At 41.1% G+C, this 23,214-nt stretch overlaps 1 protein-coding gene across 1 annotated transcript in view; it reads right to left on the reverse strand.

The window, feature by feature from the left end:
• PDE11A (phosphodiesterase 11A) overlaps positions 1-23,214 on the reverse strand; it is a 237,067-nt gene that overhangs the window by 49,316 nt on the left and 164,537 nt on the right. The window contains exons 11-12 of the mRNA XM_034785945.1: positions 9,281-9,427; positions 9,069-9,176 (exon numbers count right to left, since the gene is read on the reverse strand). Of these exons, the coding sequence (XP_034641836.1) occupies positions 9,069-9,176; positions 9,281-9,427 (255 nt within the window). The remainder of the gene's footprint in view (positions 1-9,068; positions 9,177-9,280; positions 9,428-23,214) is intronic.

Genomic DNA, 23,214 nt, shown 5'->3' on the forward strand with positions numbered 1-23,214 from the left:
GGGGCTCCTCCCGTCCTCTTTTTTGCTTGCTGAAATATGGTAACCCTACCAGAACAGAGACTGTGCAGAGAGATTACCCAGCAGTAGAGCACCCTCCGAACTCCCGACCCCCTCCATTTCTTGACTGCCCCCTTCAGAACCTCCCTGCCCCTTCTCCTGCCCCCTGGCCCCCTTACCCTGCTGCTCAGAACAGGGTGTTGGGCTCTGTGCGAGCCGGACACGTGGCTGCGCTCCCCAGCACAACACACAACCCGGTCCCTGGCCCTGCACAGTGCTGCTGGAGCGGGGCGCGGGGCTGCCGGGGCGGAGGAGCTGCCGGCTCAGAATGCAGGGAGGGGGGGAGGAGCTCCTCTACAGCTGCTCCGGAGTCCAGCCCGTGACTTTCCTGCAGCCCTCCCAGCCGCTCGCTCTGCTCTGCCGGGGGAGGGGGGAAATCCCGGACATTTTGAGTGATTTACAAATTCCCCCCGGACGCTATTTTTAGCACAAAAAGGAGGACATGTCCGGGTAAATCCGGACGAATGGTAACCCTACGCTAGAAGGACTGCATGATATCCTTTTTCTAAAGACACAGCAGAACTCTCTTATGAATTTGCTCCCACACAGCACTTGTGGAGATATTATGCCTGCTCCTGCCCTGCGCAGGCATAATGTCTTCACACACCTCAAATCACACACGTTGCACTCTGTACTACCCCATTCCCTCGGCGCCTGTGTCCCTAAGAGGAATAATTTGGTCCTCAGATTTTGAAAAAGCATATGGTAATGTTGACCCCAAAAATGACAGGCTAAGGTAGGAAGTCATGATATGGGGCCTGACCTTAAGCAGTGCTGAGCACCAACAAATTTAACTGAAGTCCATGGGAGTTGCAGATGCTTAGCACTTCTGCACAATCAGCTCCATAGAATGCAAAATAGTTTGACGGATAGCAGAGTATCTCCGAGAAGGGAAATAAGCAATTATCACTGTGAATTTCTCCAGTTCAAAAGAGGTTAGCACTGGAGAAGACCAGATATTGATTTCATCAGGTGACCTTGGTCAGGAAGATGCATTATGCAAATGATTTTATTGAAATTATGGTATGTAAAACAGAAAAGTTTGCTAATAAGGCCAAAAGCAGAGTTGTGGAACAAGACAACCAGATTCAGAGAGATTTTGAGCTTTTAGTTGACAGGCTCAGTAAATGGAAAATGCAGTTTAATGCAGGCAACTATTTAAAAAAGACAAGGGGTGTGAGGAGGAAAAACAAAATATAGAGTATTTTAGATGCAGTATACTGACCCAGGATAAGGATTTATTGGTTACTATAAAAAAAAAATCCTTGAAGCCATCAACCCAGTGTATATCTGCAGTAATAAAGGCAAGCAGGAACTGGGCTGCGTCAGCAAAGGGACAGAGTACAAATCAAAACACTGAGTAGAGCTTATCTAGAATTCTGTATTTAGTTCGGGTTCCAATAGCCCTAGAGCACAGAACCTCAGAATCTCAAGCTGATTTTGGTTATTATAAGGAAACACTTAAGGAGACTTGGTTTATTCAAGAACAGAAATCTCTGACAAACTAGGGTGGCTCATTTAATGAAGGAATTAAATCAACTGCTTACAATTGTTGAAAAGTAAAGGATACCATATAAAATTATGAATACAAAGTATTTGACTTAGAGGACTACATTTATGGAATAACTGGTAAATATGGAGTGCTGAAATCCTCTATTTCAAATTTCCCAAGAGAAATATTACATGGAGGGGGAAACTAATGGCGGCTGAAGAACATCTGCAAGAAATGTGGGGAGTCAGAGCCACAAAGGAAATATGCATATGAACTGGGATCGACTGGAAAGAGAAGAGGCAAGGGAAGGTATAGCTCATCCCACCATAAAAGAGAATGCATGAGTGACAAAATGTGTCTGAGTGGGTTTCGGTGCTACTAAGGGAGGAGAGGCGCAAAAGCAATGGAAAGTGCAGTAAGAGGTAATGTGGAGGGGAAAGGTGGCTATGTGATAGCATCTGCTTCACAGTTACAATAAGGGAAGTCAACCCATGTCTCTGAGAGGATTCAAAGGAGCCCAAGGGTGTTCAGTTTCCTCCCCCCACACACAACATTTCAGTGCCATTTGGGTCTCTAGTGCCCCTAAACACCTTCACCCATGTGCCAAATTAATGTTAATAAATGCAAAGTAAAGCACATTGGAAAGCATAATCCCAACTATACATATAAAATGATGGGGTCTAAATTAGCTGTTACTACTCAAGAAAGAGATCTTGGAGTTATTATGGATAGTTCTCTGAAAACATCCACTAAATGTGCAGCGGCCGTCAAAAAAGTGAACAGAATGCTGGGAATAATTAAGAAAGGGATAGATAATAGGACAGAAAATACCATGTTGCCTCTATATAAAGCCATGGTACGCCCACATCTTAAATACTGTGTGCAGATGTGGTCACCCCATCTCAAAAAAGACATATTGGAATTGGAAAAGGTTCAGAAAAGGGCAACAAAAATGATTAGGGGTATGGAACGTATGAGGAGAGATTGATAAGACTGGGACTTTTCAGCTTGGAAAAGAGACAGCTAAGGGGAGATATGATTGAGGTCTATAAAATCATGACTGGTGTAGAGAAAGTAGATAAGGAAGTGTTATTTACTCCTTCTTGTAACACAAGAACTAGGGGTCACCAAATAAAATTAATAGGTAATTTCTTCACACAATGCACAGTCAACCTGTGGAACTCCTTGCCAGAGGATGTTGTGAAGGCCAAGACTATAACAGGGTTCAAAAAAGAACTAGATAAATTCATGGAGGATAGGTCCATCAATGGCTATTAGCCAGGAATTGCAGAAATGGTGTCCCTAGCCTTGTTTGCCAGAAGCTGGGAATGAACGACAGGGAATGGATCACTTGATGATTACTTGTTCCGTTCATTCCCTCTGGGGCACCTGGCACTGGCCACTGTCAGAAGACAGGATACTGGGCTAGATGGACCTTTGGTCTGATCCAGTAGGGTCATTCTTATGTTCTTATCAAATTTTGCTCTACTGACACTAGCACATTACAGTAAGACCTGTTGAGAACTTTACTTTGCAGAGTATTGACTCCATAGACTGTAAATCCTCCTTTAGTAAATCTTAAATCACGTATCACTGATATGATAAGCCATCAGCTTTCTTTGGCCTGCTGTGCCAATGTCACACGAAGAGCCTTATCCTTCAGGATACTAAAAGTGCTTTCAACTCCCATTCATTTCAGTGGGAGTTGCAGATGCCCAGTACCTTCCAGTGGGTGCTCTGCACCCTGCAGGATTGGACTCTGTCTACATTTCAAAAAGGCTGGTTTAAACGCCAAAGAAGATTCTACACATGAAGCATCCATAGATGAAATAACTTGACTATTATTAAATGGTGGATCCTGAATAGTAGATAAATTGCCTTTAAAATGTCAGTTTCAATAACATAGTTACAAGAGCAGAGGAAGCATCTGAAAAATACTGTTTTATTTTTTTTTAAGATTACCTTCCTACAACAAAGAATAACAAAGGTCTCTTTAAAAAAAAAAAAAAAAAAAGTATAAATAAAATAGCTAGTGACCTGGCAATATGATGTGCCAAGTTACAGTCCAAAGAAACTGTCCATGGTTGAGTAATAAACCACTGAAAAGTGGAGTTTTATAATGGAAATCTGATGCCGGAATAAATGATCCTCAGCTTAACACAAGGTTTGATTGAATTCAAGGATTCAGCCTGCATCATAAATGCAGGAGTACAGATTAAGCAATTTATTAACAGTAGCAATAGCTCAAGAATAAATTCAACTTTTTATTTAATCAAAAATCTTGTCATGGAATACATAAATAGGATATTTCACTTAATAAAAACATTTAATTTAAAAACAGTATTATGGTAGGAGGATGTCTGCTTTGCACATAATGCAGGAAGACAGAGTGTGGCTGTGTCCCCCACTTTTTAAATTTACGTGTAGAGAGGAAAAATACATAGCTATGGATGATGGTGTAATAGAATTTATTTTCACCAGAACAGGAATGACCCATAACTCATGAGTGGCAGAGCTTAAAGTGAGTTATGGAGGTCATTCTTTCATGTGAGGAAATGAATTGCATTACACCTGGCCCCACTTTTATGTGTTTTGTTATTAGCACACTGGATGCGACTTTAATTATCTGTTGCTTTACTTTTCTTTTGTTTTTACTTTTTAAAATAAATATTGATGAAGAGTGTGTCAGATGAAGGTTACTAAGTTAGGGCCTGATCCTATGACCTGTTCTCATGCCATATTTATGAGTAGTCTCACTGATGTCAATGGGAGTATTCGTGAGTTACCCATCATACCACACGGTTGTATTTCTATGCACCCTGCACTGGCTAACTGGAGGTAGCAAGCTAAGGCACCTGGTTGCACCTAGGCCTGGCTTGATGAAGCTAAGCTGGGGAAGGAGCTGGATGGTGAGCCAGTGGGAGCTGTGGGCAGCCATTCCTGCAGACGGTCAATGTAAACACTGTCTTGCGGCCCACCAGTGGATTACCCTGACGGGCCGCGTGTGGCAGGTTGCCCACCACTGGCATAAAAGGAGGAAGCCCAGGTCAGAGAGAGGCTGCAGGGAGAGAAGAGCCCAGAACTCTGCAATATCTCTCTAGTTGCTAGAGAGTGAAGGAAGGGCATGGAGAAGTAGGTGTGCAGTAAGCCCTGGAAGAAACTGTGGAAAAGGGCCTGAAGGAAGACTAAGGTAGAAAGAAGTCCTGGGAGGCAGTGAGGAGTCTAAGGGCTGGTCTTCACTATGGGGAGATCGACGCTGCTGCAATGCAGCGGGTCTAGTGAAAACCTGCTAAATCGACGGCAGAGTGCTCTCCGGTCGACCCCGGTACTCCAGTTCCCCGAGAAGAGTAAGGGAAGTATATGGGCGATGCTCTCCCATTGACGCAGCACAGTGAAGACCTAGGCTAAGCTATTCACGTAGCTGGAGTAGCGTAACTTAGGTCGACTTACCCCAGTAGTGTAGACAAAGCTTCAGGGAGCAGACCATAGCTGTATGCTACAGGATCCCTGGACTGAAATTCAGAGGAGAGGGAGGGTCTGGGTTCCTTTACTGGCCGCTGCAGAAGGAAGTGAGGAAACACCCTGATGCAAGTGGGAGAAAGACTGCTGAATCTGTAGCCAGACCTCTAGGGAAAAACTCAGAGAGGTATTGCTCCATGCAAGAGCGGGAGGACAGTCTTACAGAGCCTGGGAAGGGATAAAGAATTATATATGTTTTGAGTTTAGCTTATTGGGCTCTTCGTTTACTCTGGAATTTTAACCCTTCTTTTTTTGGTAAGTTTTTTAATGGAAATTATAATGTGTACAATATAACGAGACACAGCTTTATTTAAGATGGTCTTTATGACATTGATGTCTGACTGATGGCATATTAACTGTTTGTTATGAGACGTCTGTTAACAAACATTTACAGTCAGTACAATGGTGTGTTAACCAAGATGAAAATTTAAACCAGAATGTAACAGACTGTAGCATGCTCTCATTTTTATACTTCTACGTTCCATTCCATATTCTTTACCCATTTAAAACTCCTATTAATTTCAATCTTTTTGGGGCTGCAGTGGGTTTATGTCCCATATAGTTAGAACTCAATCCTATTTCTATTTAAATCAACTTGAATTTTGCTACTAACCTCAGCAGGATTGGGTACTTAGAGACCACCACATTGCAGTAAAGTTTACCTGAGAACTCTCTAAAATAGACACTATAGACCATACGATCTCTTCAGTTCATTCCTAGTTTTTTCACATTATATCAGTGATGCAGAAAAACCGTAGCTCTCTTGATTGACTTTTGCCAATAGCACTGATTTCCATGGGCGTTTTGGAGGGGTTAGAGATGGGAGTACAATGATTATAGTACAGGACCCTTTAGGGTATGACTGCACTACAATTAGCTGCCCGTGGCTGGCCTGTGCCAGTTGACTGGAGCTCACGGAGCTTGGGCTAAGGGACTGTTTAATTGCAGTGTAGACGTTCAGGTTCAGGCCTGAGCTCTGGGATCCTCCCACCTCACTGTGTCCTGGAGTCTGGACTCCAGTCTGAGCCTGAACATCTACACCGCAGTTAAACAGCCCCTTAGCCCCAGCCCTGCAAGACCAAGTAGGCTGACATGGGCCAGCCACGGATTTTTAATTGCCATTTAGACATACCATTAGAGAACCTTTTGCCACAGAAATCTAGAAGTAAGAATTTACCTGGAAGCACCTTTGGATATTTAACATGTAATATTTATGTATTCTATTCAAATACCAGTTCATAATTAGGAACAACTTCAGACTAAAGGTAGGACCTCTATAAACAATTAAGGCTTTTCAAAGGAACCTAAGAGTTAGATGCCCAAATCCCACTGAAATATATGTGCACAATCTGCAGTCTTTGAAACCCTCCCTATTGTCCCCAGTTTGAATTAATTATAATCTGTTCAGCCCATCTCAGAAAATCAGATTGCTGACATCACAAATATGGATTTTAAATCTGAATCACATCTGCATTTAAAGAAACATAGAGCAGTGTCCTGGGTTGTAAATGTGTGCGCTGTGGTATTTTGTCATTAGTGTTGAACAGCATTTCCCTCGTTCAGCGCCACTGGAAGCACCATCATAAATTTTGTGTGTGTGTGTGCGTGCGCACATGTGCTTTTTCACTCTGCTACCAGTGAGTTTTGTAAAATTCTAATATTCCATAAGCTGCTATGTAAGCTTTGAGGTAGAGGGGAAATAATGCAATTTCTTCTGGTCAGCTCAGATATAGTTATATGAAGGTTTATATAATAAGGCTGTAATGGACAGCAGGCAACATAATTATCTAAAAATTACCACAGTTAAAGAGCAAGTTAATGAGACAACCATTCAATGCATGAATACTGATTTCAAGAGGAAAACTACCCTTAGTCTTGAGAAACAGGATAACAGACTATTTATTTGAACAACTTCTCTCCAGCTCTAAGAATACTAAGGGCAACTGCCATTCTCTATCCCCTTTAGGCCTTTCTCCCCACTGAAGCTCTCTATTTACTTCCTCTCATGGTGAGTACTGAAACTGCCTCTCTCTTATGGAATGCTGCATGGTTTGGGGGTCTGAAACATGGCTGTGAGCCAGGAAACAGAGTTCTAATTCTGGTTGTATTAGTGACTCTTTATTTTTCTGCCTCACTTTGCACATCTGTGTAGCAGGGATATGAATACTCACCTATCTCAAGGGAGTGTTGTGGAGATGCATTAGATCACATTTATGCAGCACGTGTATGAACATGTAAAGTGCTAAGGACCTGATCCAATCTTCATTGAAGTCAATGGCAAGACTTCAGTGGGCACAGGATCAGGCCCAATCTGATTCATTTACAGGACAGGTTAGGTAGCCTCCTCTGACAACATTGGCAGTAGCAACATCATGGATGCAAATGGTGTTTTATAGACTGGCAGGTAGTAGGAGTCTTGAAAAGCAGTAATGTTCACATGCCCTCCCTCTCCCTTTAGAAAACAAGTACACAATCTTTGAGATGCACCTGGTTTCCAGCAAATCCCTTGCTTGCTAATTTCCACAAATAAGCCCAGGATTCTCCAAAATGGAGATGTGTTGGAATGTACTATGAAACTGCTTGTGTGGTTTGATTATTTTTATATACATACATATATATATATATATATATATATATATATTAATTATTGTCAACAAAATGCAATGAATCAGTTTAATTCTTGGATTGGCAGATTTCTGTCTGGTGCCTGACTAATCTACTTTTACATACCATGTATTTCATGTCAGATTTCACCACTTAGAATTCTGCCATCCCAGTACGTGACACGTTCCATCCAGTTCTTTTACTTATTCTTCTGCAAATATTTGGATGGAGGGAGCCTGTCAACTCCCAACTGATTTTATAGAAGTTCCTCCTATAGTGTCTTGAGTAGATGTAAGCATGTTAACATTGTACGGCTGGGCGGGGAGCCTAGGGGTCAGGCACACGGCTGGGGGCTGCTCTCAGCCCCCCCACACACACACACCGCAGCAGATGGAGGGTCCGCTGCGGCTCCCCACAGCTCTGTGGCTGGGCTCCATGCTGGCCAGGCTGGGGAAGGGGGTGAGGGGGGAGACCTGTGGAGCTGCCTGGGGGTTGCTCGGGCCCCCCACCCAGGGCAGTTCCCCACAGCTGCCCGCCTGGCTCTTACCGTGGCCAGGCTGCGGCTCTGAGCCTCCCCCTCCCCTGCTGGAGCCAGGTCTGGGAGAGCTGCACTGGCAGCTGTGGGAAGCCAGGATGGACCCTACCTGCCCTGGGAGGGGGGCCCGAGCAACTCCCCACCCAGTGTCCCAGTGCCTCCTCCCCCACCACCACCACCACCGGGCAGGTGGACGGACCCAGGCTCCCCGCAGCTGCCAGCGCAGCTCTCCCTGACCCGGCTCCAGTGGTGAGGCATTTGGTGGTGGGGGGAGGACTATGGGCATCATTAGGAGTACTTTATATGCAGAGAGAATGTTAGACCCTTTGACGGATATCTTTAATGAATAGCAGAAAACAATATGCAGAGGCTGCAGAACCTATTTGGATCCTCTCTAAGGAAACCCATTTTTAAATGGTGTATAAGACAATATCTCGAATATCTATTTAGATGAAGCTAGGGAAGCAGCTGATAAGTATCATCACACCAAATAACTCTGCTGATAGGATTCTACACTCTCAGGTTTTTATGACCTCGATTTTCACATGCAGAAATAAATGCAAAATCAAAGATTTTCAAAAAAGGAAGACATGGTAAGATCAAAATTTCTAATAAGCTCCCAGCTCCAAGATTGTCATCTGTTAATTATTAGTCATTTTAATGTGCCTGCGATATCACTGTTGCTAAAACTCTATAAAATGTTGCCAAAATTGTGCTCCCACAATTAGGATATTCTGATTTCTTATACATTGCTATAAAATAAATAAATATAATAACGAAAAACGAACGTTGGAAAAGATGTTTAAGACAATGTGATGATAAAAGCTCTTATGAGGCCTGTCCCTTTCGTGGAATACTTACAGTTAACATTGCAAACATTAGCTGGCACACATTGAAAGCATGCCTCCAGTTGTGATACAGAACCATTCGATAATTCTTCCTAACTGTCAAAAGCCACCTACACAGTGTCTGAAATGAAAAGTACAAATTGTATCAGGGCTACTAAATGTGTACAAATGAGTATAGCACTGCCAAGACAAAGTGGCAGATATCTTTATAGAGCAGATGGTTACCTCATAGTCAATTTTAAATTTCTGAACCATTCCAAGTTCCATGAACATCCGGAGGGCTGCAGTAATCATGGCATCCACATCGAGTGAAAAGTCATCAAAATGGATATCGTCAATGCCAAGCTCTGACACCAGTGGTATGTTTGCTCCCTAGAAATGATAAAGAGAAAGGGAAACTTTTTGTTCAAAATTCAGGGTTTTTTCCTTTGTCTGATTCTTAGGACAAATTTATTATAAGTCAACCCTGACCTGCAAATACGCTCTACTAGATCTAAACTTCAACTTGAACTTTTGTTGCCCTAAACAAATAAGGGGAAAAAATCTAATCTGAGTAGGAAATATGCTTACCATCAATACTGGAGCCCATATGTAGAATATAGACTATAATAGCTATCCTCTTTACAGCTATTATAGCAACACAATATATTCTAGTGCAAATTACAATGGTCAAATGCAACAAACATCTGGACAGCCAGCACCTGTGATTTTAACTGCTACCTTTCAGAAATGAAGAAGTAAATACACCATCCTGCAGAGTTTCTCTAGCCAAATTTCCTTACAGCCTATAGTTGTACAATTGTCCACTGTTATATACATAATAGGGTAATACAAAGGTAAGACAAGATATTCCTAGTGTAAATATTTTTCACTTTTAAACAAAGTTGTTTGGAGCATTCAGTTCATTTTATAAATACATTTTGCTTTTTGTAAATATAACACTATATTGTCTCTTTTTAAAAAAAAAGGAAGAGTGAGTTTTTTATGCAAAATAGTACAACAGTGCACACTATTCTCTCTGCAGTTATTGCATTTGTGCACCCAAATCAGTTAAATGTATAAGGACAGAGCTAGTGTGGCAGCTAACTAGCCATTTGCACACAAGTACCTGATTTGCCCACGCAGTCACATTTTTTTTGGTGATTTAAAAAAAAGTGTATGTTTCAATCTTACATCTCCATTTTTGAAAACTCATTGGTCATAAACCTGGAGCGTTAGCAACACACAAAACCTTTTCTTAAACACAAGTTTAATGCTAATGACTTCACACTAGGCTCAAGCTACTTCAACCCCACCACACAATATGAGATGGTGTGAACTTGCCACAATACAGTACAAACGTTGGAATGTCAAGGTGGCAGGTTAATGGCCAACTAAAAGTTATTTTTAATTCCATATCTAACAGAGGGGCATCAGTAGCACAAAAAATCACCATGACCACTGCTAGCTGAAAGGGGTTCACCAATCTAGAAGTGAATTGGCAAGAGAAACTGAACGACCTTTCCAGGACATCGTTAAACTTTTGCAGGATATATGTGGGGAAGCTGGCTTTGCTATTGCCTCAGCTATCTCTGCTCAGAAACACAGGACTTCAGTTTTCATCAGTTTAGCAAATTCCATAGGAGCAAATCCTGAAAGCTTCTGAACATCTCCCATTTTATATCAATGAGAGGTATAGATGCCTGACATCTCTTTTGATTTGGCTAATAAGCACTAAAATCATTTTTTTAGGTAGAGAAAATGACAATTATTCTAAAATGCTGTAGATGTGAAATATGACTACTTGTTGTTGTAGCCATGTCAGTCCCAGGATATTGGAGAAACAAGGTAGGTGAGGTAATATCTTTTATTGGACCAACTTCTGTTGGTGAGAGAGACAAGCTGTGTAAGCTTGAAAGCTTGTCTCTCTCACCATTAGAAATTGGTCCAATAAAAGATATCACCTCACCCACCTTGTCTCTATAGATGTGAAACTGGGTCATAACTGCTAAGTCTCTGCTATGCTGAATTTCAGGGAGCTACTAGACAATGGCAGAGCTTCTTATGGTTCACTCACTCTTCAAAGCTTCATCAGGCTGTTTGCGATGTATGTGGAGTTTCATTCCTCCATTAATACATGCATTATTTGTGATAAATGCACTCTTTGCAAAATGCTGCTGGAAGCAATATATCTGGGCCTTTTTTGAGCTGAACGTTATAAGGAAGTTTATTGACATGAACTTCAAAAGTGCTGGCAACAAAAGAGCTATGTTAGAAGTAGAGCTGGCTGAAATTTTTTCACCAAAAAATGTGACACAACAAAAAAATGTTGCTGGAAATTTTTCCACTTTTTGTCTTACATTTTTGGGTTTATGTTGAAAAGCCAAAAAAAATCTGTGGAAAAATTTCAAAGACAATTGGGGGGGGGGGGGGGGGGGAGAGGGGAAATTGCAATCTTTCACAGGAAAGATCCATTGTCCAGACAACTCTAATTCAAAGGGAGATATTTGATGCTGTAGCTCAAATACACTATTATCATTTTCTTCTCTCTTTGCCAAGGAACAGAGTAGCAATGATATATTCCAAATCTATAACAAAGCAAATCAAAGGAAATTTCTTCCCATATCAGTCTTAAACTTCTAAATATTTATGAGACTTTACATCCCTAAATTTAACAGGAGTGCCATAATCTATAACTGGATTAATAGGCAGGAGATAACATTTGTATAAAAGAACCATTTGCTTTACAACAGCAATAAAGGAAACAATAGAATTACGAGGGCTGAAGCTAATTTGAATAATGTTTATAAAAATGACATGTTGTTGTATGGCTGCAGCAGTGTGCTGGCTGCACCTGGCATTGTCTGTCCTCACTTTCTTATATCTGTGCTGCAGCAGTCTGGGGTTTATAGGAGAGGGGTCATTAAACTTCGTTTTTTTTAAATTACAAAGGTATACAACCATTCACTATATATAATGTTAAAACACATACAGCCCTGAACTCTCAGAATTCCAACGAGACTTCCTGTACAGCAGGGTGAATTTCATTGGATTTCTTTTCCAAAAAACAAAAACACCTAAAAAAAAGTTCTCTTCTTGGAGGACAGGTGGGATTAAGGCTCCAGGGACTGGATTAGTGGGGTAAAATTTGCAAGGGCTCTTACGTAAATTAAGTTGTCATGGGATAAAAGGGAAGGTCCTTTCATGGATTGAGAACTGGTTAAAAGACCGGGAACAAAGGGTAGGAATTAATGGTAAATTCTCAGAATGGAGAGGGGTAACTAGTGGTGTTCCCCAAGGGTCAGTCCTCGGACCAATCCTATTCAATTTATTTATAAATTATCTGAAGAAAGGGGTAAACAGTGAGGTGGCAAAGTTTGCAGATGATACTAAACTGCTCAAGATAGTTAAGACCAAAGCAGACTATGATGAACTTCAAAAAGATCTCACAAAACTAAGTGTTTGGGCAACAAAATGGCAAATGAAATTTAATGTGGATAAATGTAAAGTAATGCACATTGGAAAAAAATAACCCCAACTATACATACAATATGATGGGGACTAATTTAGCTACAACAAGTCAGGAAAAAGATCTTGGAATCATCGTGGATAGTTCTCTGAAGATGTCCGCGCAGTGTGCAGAGGCGGTCAAAAAAGCAAACAGGATGTTAGGGATCATTAAAAAGGGGATAGAGAATAAGACTAAGAATATATTATTGCCCTTATATAAATCGATGGTACGCCCACATCTCGAATACTGCGTACAGATGTGGTCTCTTCATCTAAAAAAAGACATACTGGCACTAGAAAAGGTTCAGAAAAGGGCAACTAAAATGATTAGGGGTTTGGAATGGGTCCCATATGAGGAGAGATTAAAGAGGCTAGGACTCTTCAGCTTGGAAAAGAGGAGACTAAGGGGGGATATGATAGAGGTATATAAAATCATGAGTGATGTGAAGAAAGTGGATAAGGAAAAGTTATTTACTTAATCCCATAATACAAGAACTAGGGGTCACCAAATGAAATTAATAGGCAGCAGGTTTAAAACAAATACAAGGAAGTTCTTCTTCACGCAGCGCACAGTCAACTTGTGGAACTCCTTACCTGAGGAGGTTGTGAAGGCTAGGACTATAAGAGTGTTTAAAAGAGAACTGGATAAATCCATGGTGGTTAAGTCCATTAATGGTTATTAGCTAGGATGGGTAAGGAATGGTGTCCCTAGCCTCTGTTTGTCAGGGACAGATGGACGGCAGGAGAGAGATCACTTGATCATTGCCTGTTGGTCCACTCCCTCTGGGGCACCTGGCATTGGCCACTGTCGGTAGACAGGATACTGGGCTAGATGGACCTTTGGTCTGACCCGGTACGGCCGTTCTTATGATTTAGAAGCCACTGAAAGTCAACTTGAGAGACTTAATTTCAATAGGCTTTCAATGGGATTTAGGCTCCTAGTCACTTGGGCACCTTTGAAAATTTTACCCCGATGAGTAGATATTTGTATCTTTCTCAAAATGACTGAGAACATCATTATGCACTGAAGTCTTTTTCCCCTACTACAGGCAGGATAATTACAAATACCTTCATTTCATCCTTATTCAGGGAAGAGTCACATAATCCTACCATAATCAGAAATATACATGACCTCATTGGTTGTAGCCAAATTGGGCTCAAAACAAAGATTTGATTTAAACACAAATTGTTTTCGTGACCCCTCTTAACACATAAGGCCCAATTATTCTTCTCTTTAAAAACCTACAAGAGGGCCAAAATTTCCTGTCACCTTCAGACCAAGGAACTTCCAGTGTATCATTCACTCCTGTGGGTGGGACTCAGCAGCCTATGGTGGAGGCTGGGGTCCATAAAATCATAGGGTTAGAAGGAAATGCAAGGGTCATCTAGTCCAACCCCCTGCAAAGATGCAGGATTTGTTGTGTCTAAACCATCCAAAACAGATGGGTATCCAACCTCCTTTTGAAAACCTCCAGTGAAGGAGCTTTTACCACCTCCCTATGCAATCTGTTCTTACAGTTAGGAAGCTTTTTCTGAGATTTAATCTAAATCTGCTATGTAGTAGTTTGAACCCATTGCCTCTTGTCCTGCGTTCTGTGGCAAGAGAGAACAACTTTTCTCCATCTTTTTTTATGGCAGCTTTTCAAGTATTTGAAGACCATTGTCATATCCTCCCTCAATCTCCTCTTTTCCAAACTAAACATATCAGTTCCTTCAGCCTTTGCTCATATGGCTTGCATTCCATCCCTTTGATCATCTTTGTTCCTTGCCTTTGAATTCTTTCCAGTTTCTCCACATCCTTTCTACAAATTTGTGACCAAAATTGGACACCATATTCCAGCTGAGGCCTAACCAGAGCCAAGTAGAGTGATACTATCACCTCTCATGACTTGCATGCTATGCCTCTATTAGTGCAACCTAAAATTGCATTTGTTTTTGCAACAGCATCACACTGCTGACTTATGTTGAGGTTATGATCCACCACAACTCCCATATCTTTCTCAGGAAGCACCCAAGATCAGAGCACACGGACCAGAGCTTTGGGTGCCTTTGTCCCGAAATGTAAGGTAGGTGGTGGTGGCAGCAAGAGCTCCAGGTGCTGACTTTCCCCCTGGTGGCACCCATTTAGGGTCAGGCCCTTTTTCCTCCTCATTTCCTTGCTGCTTTTATTTTAATGTACAAATATCCTCAAATGACTTTATAACATACATAAGACAAGTGAACTGCTAGGAAATGAATGACTGAGCCCTGCTGAATCAATGCATAAAAGCTGGAATAATGGTCAGGGAGGCTCACTGAAGGCCTGTAGTTTTGTTAGGACCCCAGCATCAGAAATTAAATGTAACAAGAGGGGACATGCTAAGGGTATACAAAATTTAGCCTTTAGTTTTGGCTATTGTCAGAGAGAGCATAGTGGAATGGATGAATCACTGGTTTGATCCTAGGCTTCTATGACTATATAAGGGGGGGAGGGCAGAACCTAAACAAAGAAACTTATTAGAAAATCAAGATTTGGGAAGTACTGAGAGTTTATTATTTCAGCCGAAAGGTAAACTCTGGTGCTTATACCTCAGCAATGCTGGAGACAAGCATTTTATCATGTTCTCTGTTCTTGGAACATATTGGCAGTGTAGATTTTTTTTCTTTATTTTGTTAGCATATAACTAGATGAAAAAAGATAGATAAATATTTATTCACTTGTGTTCTTACAGACTGTGTGTATGTGTATATATTATATAATCAGCTTCTGCAGTAAAAAAACACACACAGCGTTTTAAAGTGTTCATACTGTAGGGGCTGAAAAAAGCAATCACATGCAGGGAAAGAGCAAGCAAGCAAACCAAAATGGGAAACTTCTGCTGGTCTCACTAAATATGTTTCCCATACTGGAAATAAACCTGGTGTCACATTTAGCCTGGTGAATGTTCCTGCAAACAACTTTACTTTTAATCTTATTTTCAGTTTGAATAATATATTGCATTAAAACTGGCACACTGGCCAAAAGTGCAAATCTTGCCCTTGAAAAGATTTGCAAAATGTATTACTAAATATTAAATACCCTCAAATTCATTAACAAAAACATGTCTTTAAACCACTTTTTGGAAAAATATTTCCCCTACTGAATAATTTGTGGATGACTGTCAGTCAAAAGCTCATGGAAAGTGCCTTTCTATTTTGAGACTTGGAAATATGTTATCACTGTCTCAAAATTGTGTGACTTTACAGGTTTCCCAAATGGTCTCACAAACCAAAGCTCTTCTAGATAAGAGGGAACTCTTGTTTTCCAGCACCAAAGCTATATCAAACTCTAAATTAACATAACACTAGTCTACTCTTCTCCGCTAGTCTGATATACAGACGAGCTCAGGGTCATAACATGATCTGTCGATAGAGATAATTCTAGGAAGGAGAACTCTTACACAGGGAGAAAATATAACATAGTGGAAACACATAAAACAGTTACCTGGAACATTAAGTGGTATTTTTCAGTTTTGTAGCTCTTTGAGACAGGAGGTGGGCAGCTATGGAAATTAAAAGGGGCAATGATTGTAATCTCTCCTGTCTCTTGAATTGCTCCTTGTCTAGTCATGATTCACAGAAGCCAGTGCATGATTCACAGAAGCCAAGCAGCATTTGGAATTTCTTTCACAAACTTCCTACAGATCAAATCCTAACGGTAGTCATTCGAATAATGAGAATTGTTTATTTACATAGATCTAAATTTGGGTTTCCCATTGATAATAAGAACACAGTGCAGGGGATCATACTATATCTTGCAGTGAAATCTGAGAATTGTAAGACATTTTAGGTTGATCTTTGACAATGGAGCATCCTTAGTGTCCCTCTATTCCATATTTGACATATTCAAATTTGCAGCACATTCTACAGTATCCTGCTTATAAAATATTCACTGCCATGGTGGCCATCTTACCAAGTGGACACAGTGCATTGGCACTTGAGAGACATGAATGCTGTGTGAGCTTAATCTCTGTGCCTCAAATACCTTTATTTCTTTACACAGAAAGCCCCATAAAAACTACCTGCATATTTTATATGTGCAAAGAAATGTAAAGACACTTTTAAGTGAAATTTCTTTATAAGCAGACATTGTTATTAACTGTAGTGGGCCAAACTTTGCTTCCATTTACAACTGCACAAGACCAAACCAAGTTTCTCCAAGGTGTGGCACATCTGAAATACCGTTTTGCCTCTCTCTCTAAAGAGACTGGAGCTAATTGTTTCAGATCAGGGATATTTTAATGCCCAGAGCAAAGGTGGTTTTAAAGGTCTCCATCTACCACTGCATCCTGCTGATAGTATGTCTCTGCCCTTCATGATGCTGAATCAGCATCTCCTCCCAAGTGATCTGCAGCAGCAGAAATAGGACAGCGGCCTCTAAAGAGAATTTTTGACTATTTATAGTAAAAGGAGTGAATGGGGAATAGAATCAAGGAGAGTTTGCATGGGTTCTGTCTGGATTTGAGTTCTAATGTGCCTAACACAGTAATGTTGACTTCTTGCTCCAGGGTCAAAATTACCACTGTAAATATTGGTACTGCTCTTATTTGCCCTTCAGTAACTCCTCCCCCCAATTGAACTACCCTCACATTTTGGTCCCAAAAATGGGTCACACTACATGGGAATACTAAAGTAACTGGAAGCAGAGTGAGTAATGAAGTGGAGACAGTAGGAGGAATCTAGGGTTGTTTGAGGGAGCTTTATGGACACCTTATACACACACTCCTCACTTAATCACCCACAGGTCTGTCAGTCTCCCTTACTTTCCAGATTTCCACATCTCCTTTCTCGCCCAAAGAGTTCAACATGTGTATCAACATAACCAGTCTGGGTGCCCCCTTCTCCACTGCAAAAATTAAATCTATTACCCTCTAATTCGAACCTTGTGGGTAAGCTGTATGCACACCGATGCACACCAGAGCCTGGAATGCTTAAGATAACTGGCATGCTGCAGTATTTGAAGCACCCAAGCTATAGCTGCTTCTACATGTAGGGGGTTACTACACAGAAAGGGTACCTCAATTAGCCTTGCCCTCATGCAGCTTAAAATGTGACACTAACACTGACTCCTACTAGGAGACTCTGCTGACCTAGGCAGCATTGCAGGCATCATATTTTCACAGGAATTAGGTGCTACTGAGCAACTGCCCCAGTACTGTTGATATAAGTGTTTTCCAGCCACATCAGACATGCATATTTTTAATTCAACTTATTTTCACTTTAGAAGATACATTGGTTGAGCCTATTGCAAAATAAATAAATACATAAATAAAATTGGTTCTTCTGGGGGTGGATAGATTGAGATCAATTTATTTGTCTCCCCCTTTGTCAAGTAAAGATCAAGGAAATGCCCTTGCACCATTTCTCAAGAAGGTGTAAAAGCGACACCAGCAGAGGAAGAAGCTTTCAGAGTATAAGCTATGCAAGGAGGCAGTGTGTTTGAGGAAATATGGTACTGGCCTGGAAGTCAAGACATCTGGGTTCTGGCCCTACTGCTGCTACTGACCTGCTGAATGACCTTAGGGAAGACACTTCACCTCTTTATGTCATGGCTTCCCCATTTATAAGACTGAAAGGGGACATAACAGTTTTCAAGTACTTAAAGGGTTGTTACAAGGAGGTGGGAGAAGAATTGTTCTTCTTAACTTCTGAGGAGAGGACAAGAAGCAATGGGCTTAAATTGCAGCAAGGGAGGTTTATATTGGACATTATGAAAAACTTCCTATCAGGATGGTTAAGCACTGGAATAAATTGCCTAGGGAGGTTGTGGAATCTCCATCATTGGAGATTTTTAAGAGCAGGTTAGACAAATACCTGTCAGGGATGGACTAGATAATACTTAGTCCTGTCATGAGTGCAGGGGACTAGACTAGATGACCTCTCGAGGTCCCTTCCAGTCCTATGATTCTATGATTGTGGGCTGAGAACAAAAGTCTGATATTTACCTTGTGCTTCAGTGTATAAACCTATGTGTGTATGAGACACAGGTTTGGGGACTTTTAAATTTTATTCTTACAATGGCTAGGAAGGATAAATGGTTAGAACAATACTTCAGATGCTGACTCAGTGTTTCCACAGGTAAATGCTGAAATAGAGTTGCAGCTTTTTAAGTCATTCTTTCAAATATTTCTGATCAGTCAGTTGATCCTTTCAGCTATTTTTTCCAAACTAGGACTCATGAACAGAGATAAATGTCACAGAGTACTGAAGTAAAAATGTTACATTTCAAAAATTTGTCACAAAATATAATAGAAAAAAGCACAGAATACATTATTTATGTTGTTAAAAATCAATCTTCCATGTTAAAATTGTTTTCTAGCACAAAGAAACAAAATGTATGACAGATTTTTTTTTTCCTCTTTATAGGCTGTTTTAAAAGAACAGAGGCATAAAATAAAAGTGATTAATGGTCTAAACCATCTATTATTGTTAGGGTAAAATATGTGAGTATAGATTAGGCATTCTACAGGGAAAGAACTTTCCAAACAATGATCTCCCAAGGTGCACGTATGGAGAACTAATGTGCTTCTGACCTATTTTTATAGAGGAATTGGAAATAATTAGTATGCCATATACCATCATGTAGTAACAGTTGATTTTTTTTAATGGTTACCAGTATAGGTGAAGAGCTAATACTAATCCATTAGTACAGTCCCAGCCCCAGAGTATTAAAGAGCCACAAGCAGCAAGACTAGGGGAAGTGTTTCCCAAATCATACTGCAGAACAGGGGTCAGACTTGCAGGCTGCCTATTCCCACAGGGTCCTAACCTGCTTTTGTGGGGGAGAGGGCCAACTTGCTGCCCCCATGAAGAGTCAGGGTGGGTAATGAGGATGGGCTACCCACCCCATGTAAGTGCAGGAGGGCAAGGAAGCCAACTTTTTGTTCTTGCAATAGATTTAGGAGGAAGAGGAGAGATCAAGTGGCTCTTCCCAGAAGATCCAGCAAGTGGAGAGAGCCCAGTAAGGGAGAATAGCCAGACTTCTCAAAGAAGGAGGGAGAAATCCAGGGTCATTTGGGGGCAAAGGAAATGTCCAAACTAAGGGTATGTCTGACTACCCACTGAATCGGCAGGCAGGATCAATCCAGCGGGGGTCGATTTATCACATCTAGTCTAGACGCGATAAATCGACCCCCGAGCGCTCTCCCGTCGACTCCTGTACTCCACCACCACGAGAGGCACGGGCGGAGTCGACGGGGGAGTGGCAGCAGTTAACTCACCTTGGTGAAGACACCACGGTAAGTCGATCTAAGTACATAGACTTCAGCTATGTCATTCACGTAGCTGAAGTTGCATAACTTAGATCGATCCTCCTTCCTATGTAGACCAGGCCTCAGTCTTCTAACCCTCCCTATGAAGGAGGGAAGGAGGAAGGTGTGAGAGGAAGGGGGGCTAGGAGAAGACGGCTTTAAAAATACATTTGCAGTAGATGTGTGCACGTATTAAATTACTTTCTATCCAACTCTACATCAGCTGCATTCACTGCATTTGATCCAGCTGCTGCAGCTTGATGCAATTGCAAGTATTGACTCTATTGGCCAGAGAAAAAGTTGAACTATGCAATCTGATGTACAGTCAGATGGCTGGCTGGCACAGTCCTGGAAACATGCACATTAATGAAGAGGATAAAGAGTTTGTAACATATCAGGCTGGCAGAATAGTGACAGATGGGAGAAGCTATGCAAATATGAGTGGGCTAGTGTTCCATTATGGATAAAATCTTATTTCAGCTCTACTGTGACAGCTATAGCAGAATTGTGTTAAATTGACTTTAAATCAAAATCAGATTAACAACACCTCCAAATAAATAACGTCCATTTACAGGAAAGCATCTAGAAAACCTCAAAGTTCTCCTACAAAATTTCATCTTTATCTTGTTCTTTTTAGTTTCCATTGAGTTGCAAGTACAGGTTTTAAAAATATACCCAACATGCTGAGTCATTAAATCACATCTTACGCACCTTCAGGGCGGCTTGCTTCCAGTGACACTGTCAGCTGTTTTTTTTTCCCTAAAGAAGTCTTGCCTTACTATGGCTCTTGCATAGCTAACAGGGCTAGCTTGAGTTCCTGTGGCTCCTGACAGGCTGATTGGTAATGCTATACAGTGACACAAAGCTAACCTTCCCTCCAGTCCCTGAAGCTGAGTGACACTTCTGCATCATTGCTCAGCCCTGATAATGGACAGCAAATGAGCAAGTTCAAATTCCAAACCCACATCCTCTCCTTCATGGGGCACACACTGTTCTATGCCAATGACTGAACCTAACCATGGAGTGTAAGAACCCCCAATTAAGCTTTTTAAGGAGATAGGGAAAGGAGGACAAAAACTCCTCGGCAAAGGATTTCTGAGAGAAGGTGGACATTTTATAAGCTCTCTGAAGACACCTGCCCTTTCAACGCTTAAGATTAATATTTATTATTGACTTATATTTATTTAGCACATTTCTTCCTAAGGGATCCCAAAGTGTTTTACAAACTTTGTAAATTATCTATACAAACAGGAATCACTTTCATCCATCTCTAAAATGCTTTGGGGTCGAAGCAACAGAGATGTCATCTGTTAGTCTTAAAGGTGCCAAAGGACTCTCTGTTGCTTTTTACAGATCCAGACTAACACGGCTACCTCTCTGATACTTGGGGTCGAAGGTGGTAGCTTAACAAAACCTTTGGCAGTTCTAGGGTTCACCTTGAAGGTTTCCTATGTAAGTAATGACTGGGCCCAAACTCAAACTTCTGATCCTCTCCTCCATCATCTCCCACTTTCTCCTTCTCTGTCTTCCTCTCCTTTCCCTTCATTTATTCGTTTGAAGATGTAGGTTAAAATGTTAATAGTAATAAGAATCTTTAGATTTCCAACAAAATATACTATTTTTATTTCCTATTTCTGGGATACAGTGTCTCATCATACAGTACTCTAATCAAGCAGGGGTTTAAATTCATGATATTTTGCTATGGCCTAAAGCTTTCAAAAATGGTTTCTTGCCCTGTTAGTCGCAAAGATTTTGTATTTACTATAAAAATCAGTGTACGGCTGTCTTGATGAGTCTGCAAACAGAGTAAACCAAAAGCTTAGACAGTGGTAGGAACTTCCCCCATTCATTTTAATGTGCTGGTAACTCTAAAGCCCAGCTGTTTACATTTACTACTGAAAAGGACTTCAATATTGATGCAAACTGGAAAAAGAGATTTTCAAACCCAAAAAAACAATTTGCCTTTGTGTATTCTCTTTGCTGTTATTGAAGTATTTGTGTGTGATGAATAAGAGCTTTTTTCCACCCACCCACTCAAACCAGCTTCTACATTCACTTCATCCTGCATAGTCATAATTCTGTTTTATTACATCAGTCGGTTTCCATGGATATCATTGTCATCCTACAGATTCACATTATACTCCCCTACAGATTCAGGTAGGAGAAAATGATGGAAAATGCTCAAAGATTTCTGGAATATCAGTTAACCTGCAATGAGTGCTGAATGCCTTAAATAACAAGGAGAAGAGGGTCAATCAAGCATATATATTATTACAAGAGTACCGTGTAAAACTTCTTTTTCAATTCAAAGAAACGCCCAAAGCTGTCAGCAGGTCGTCACAACAGAATGTCACAATTTCTGGGATACCACAGATACCAGAAACTTCTCCAGAGCAATGGAACTGACCCACAGGGGATTAAGTGAGTGGTGGCTTCTCAGGAGCTAAGCCAGTTCCCTTGCCTTTCCTGAGGACCCTATTCCAAAGGACCTGGGAATTTGGAGATACAAGAAAAGAGTCAGGAACCAGGAGGATGCCTAAGCGGTAGCAAAGGAAGAGTAGTTCCTTCTCTTGTCAGCAGGGTGGAAGTGTCTCTAGTGGGGCTGGAGAGATGCCAAGCAGGTAATGAATGGGTTGAGGAGGACAGGAGAAGCAAACATAGTGAGAGACCTAAAAGCAGTTCAGCCGCCTGCTCAAAAATGTGTGGTTAAACTGGGATGCATTTATAGTCTTCTCTTCTGAAGGAAGCCAGTTGATTAGCTATTTGACTTAAACTGTAAGCTCTTCAGGGCAAGGCCCATCGCTTTTATGGGTTTGTACTGCACCTACCACAATGCCTTCAGGTGCTTTCACAATACAAATAATAAGTAATGATGATGATTTGGAACAAGGACCATAAAAAAGGCTGAATCCAGAAACAGTGGAATGAGGCGAGGTTAGTCCGGTTAGTGGCAGAAGAGGAGGAGACAGATGAAACTACTGCTACTACTTCCTATCGCTACATGAAGGAATGTGCTTGCTGCATGGCAACGGAGAAGGCCTCCAAGCAGTAACATGAGTTGAGGAAGTATGAATTGGCAGGCAGTTTCTACAGGAGACTGTCCCCTATCTAAGGGGCTGGTTGTGGGAGACTGAATTAGACTATATACAGTAAAGTCCTTTTATTAATTAACTAATATTTCTATGCACTGGATATTTACAGCCTTTCCTTTCTACCTTCTATAGTAAAGATGTGCAAGTGGTTATCTAGAACCCATTTGGCGGTCGAGTCTATGTGGGCCTAGACACAAAGCATCTGCTTCTTTTGCCTTCAAGTTTATAGTAAACCAGGGATTGTATTAAGTGCCATGTCACTCATGGGGATACAAAGTGGGGTCAATTACACTATTAAAATGCTATATAT

The sequence above is a fragment of the Trachemys scripta genome, chromosome 11 (assembly GCF_013100865.1).
Source record: "Trachemys scripta elegans isolate TJP31775 chromosome 11, CAS_Tse_1.0, whole genome shotgun sequence".
NCBI classification, from domain to species: Eukaryota; Metazoa; Chordata; order Testudines; family Emydidae; genus Trachemys; species Trachemys scripta.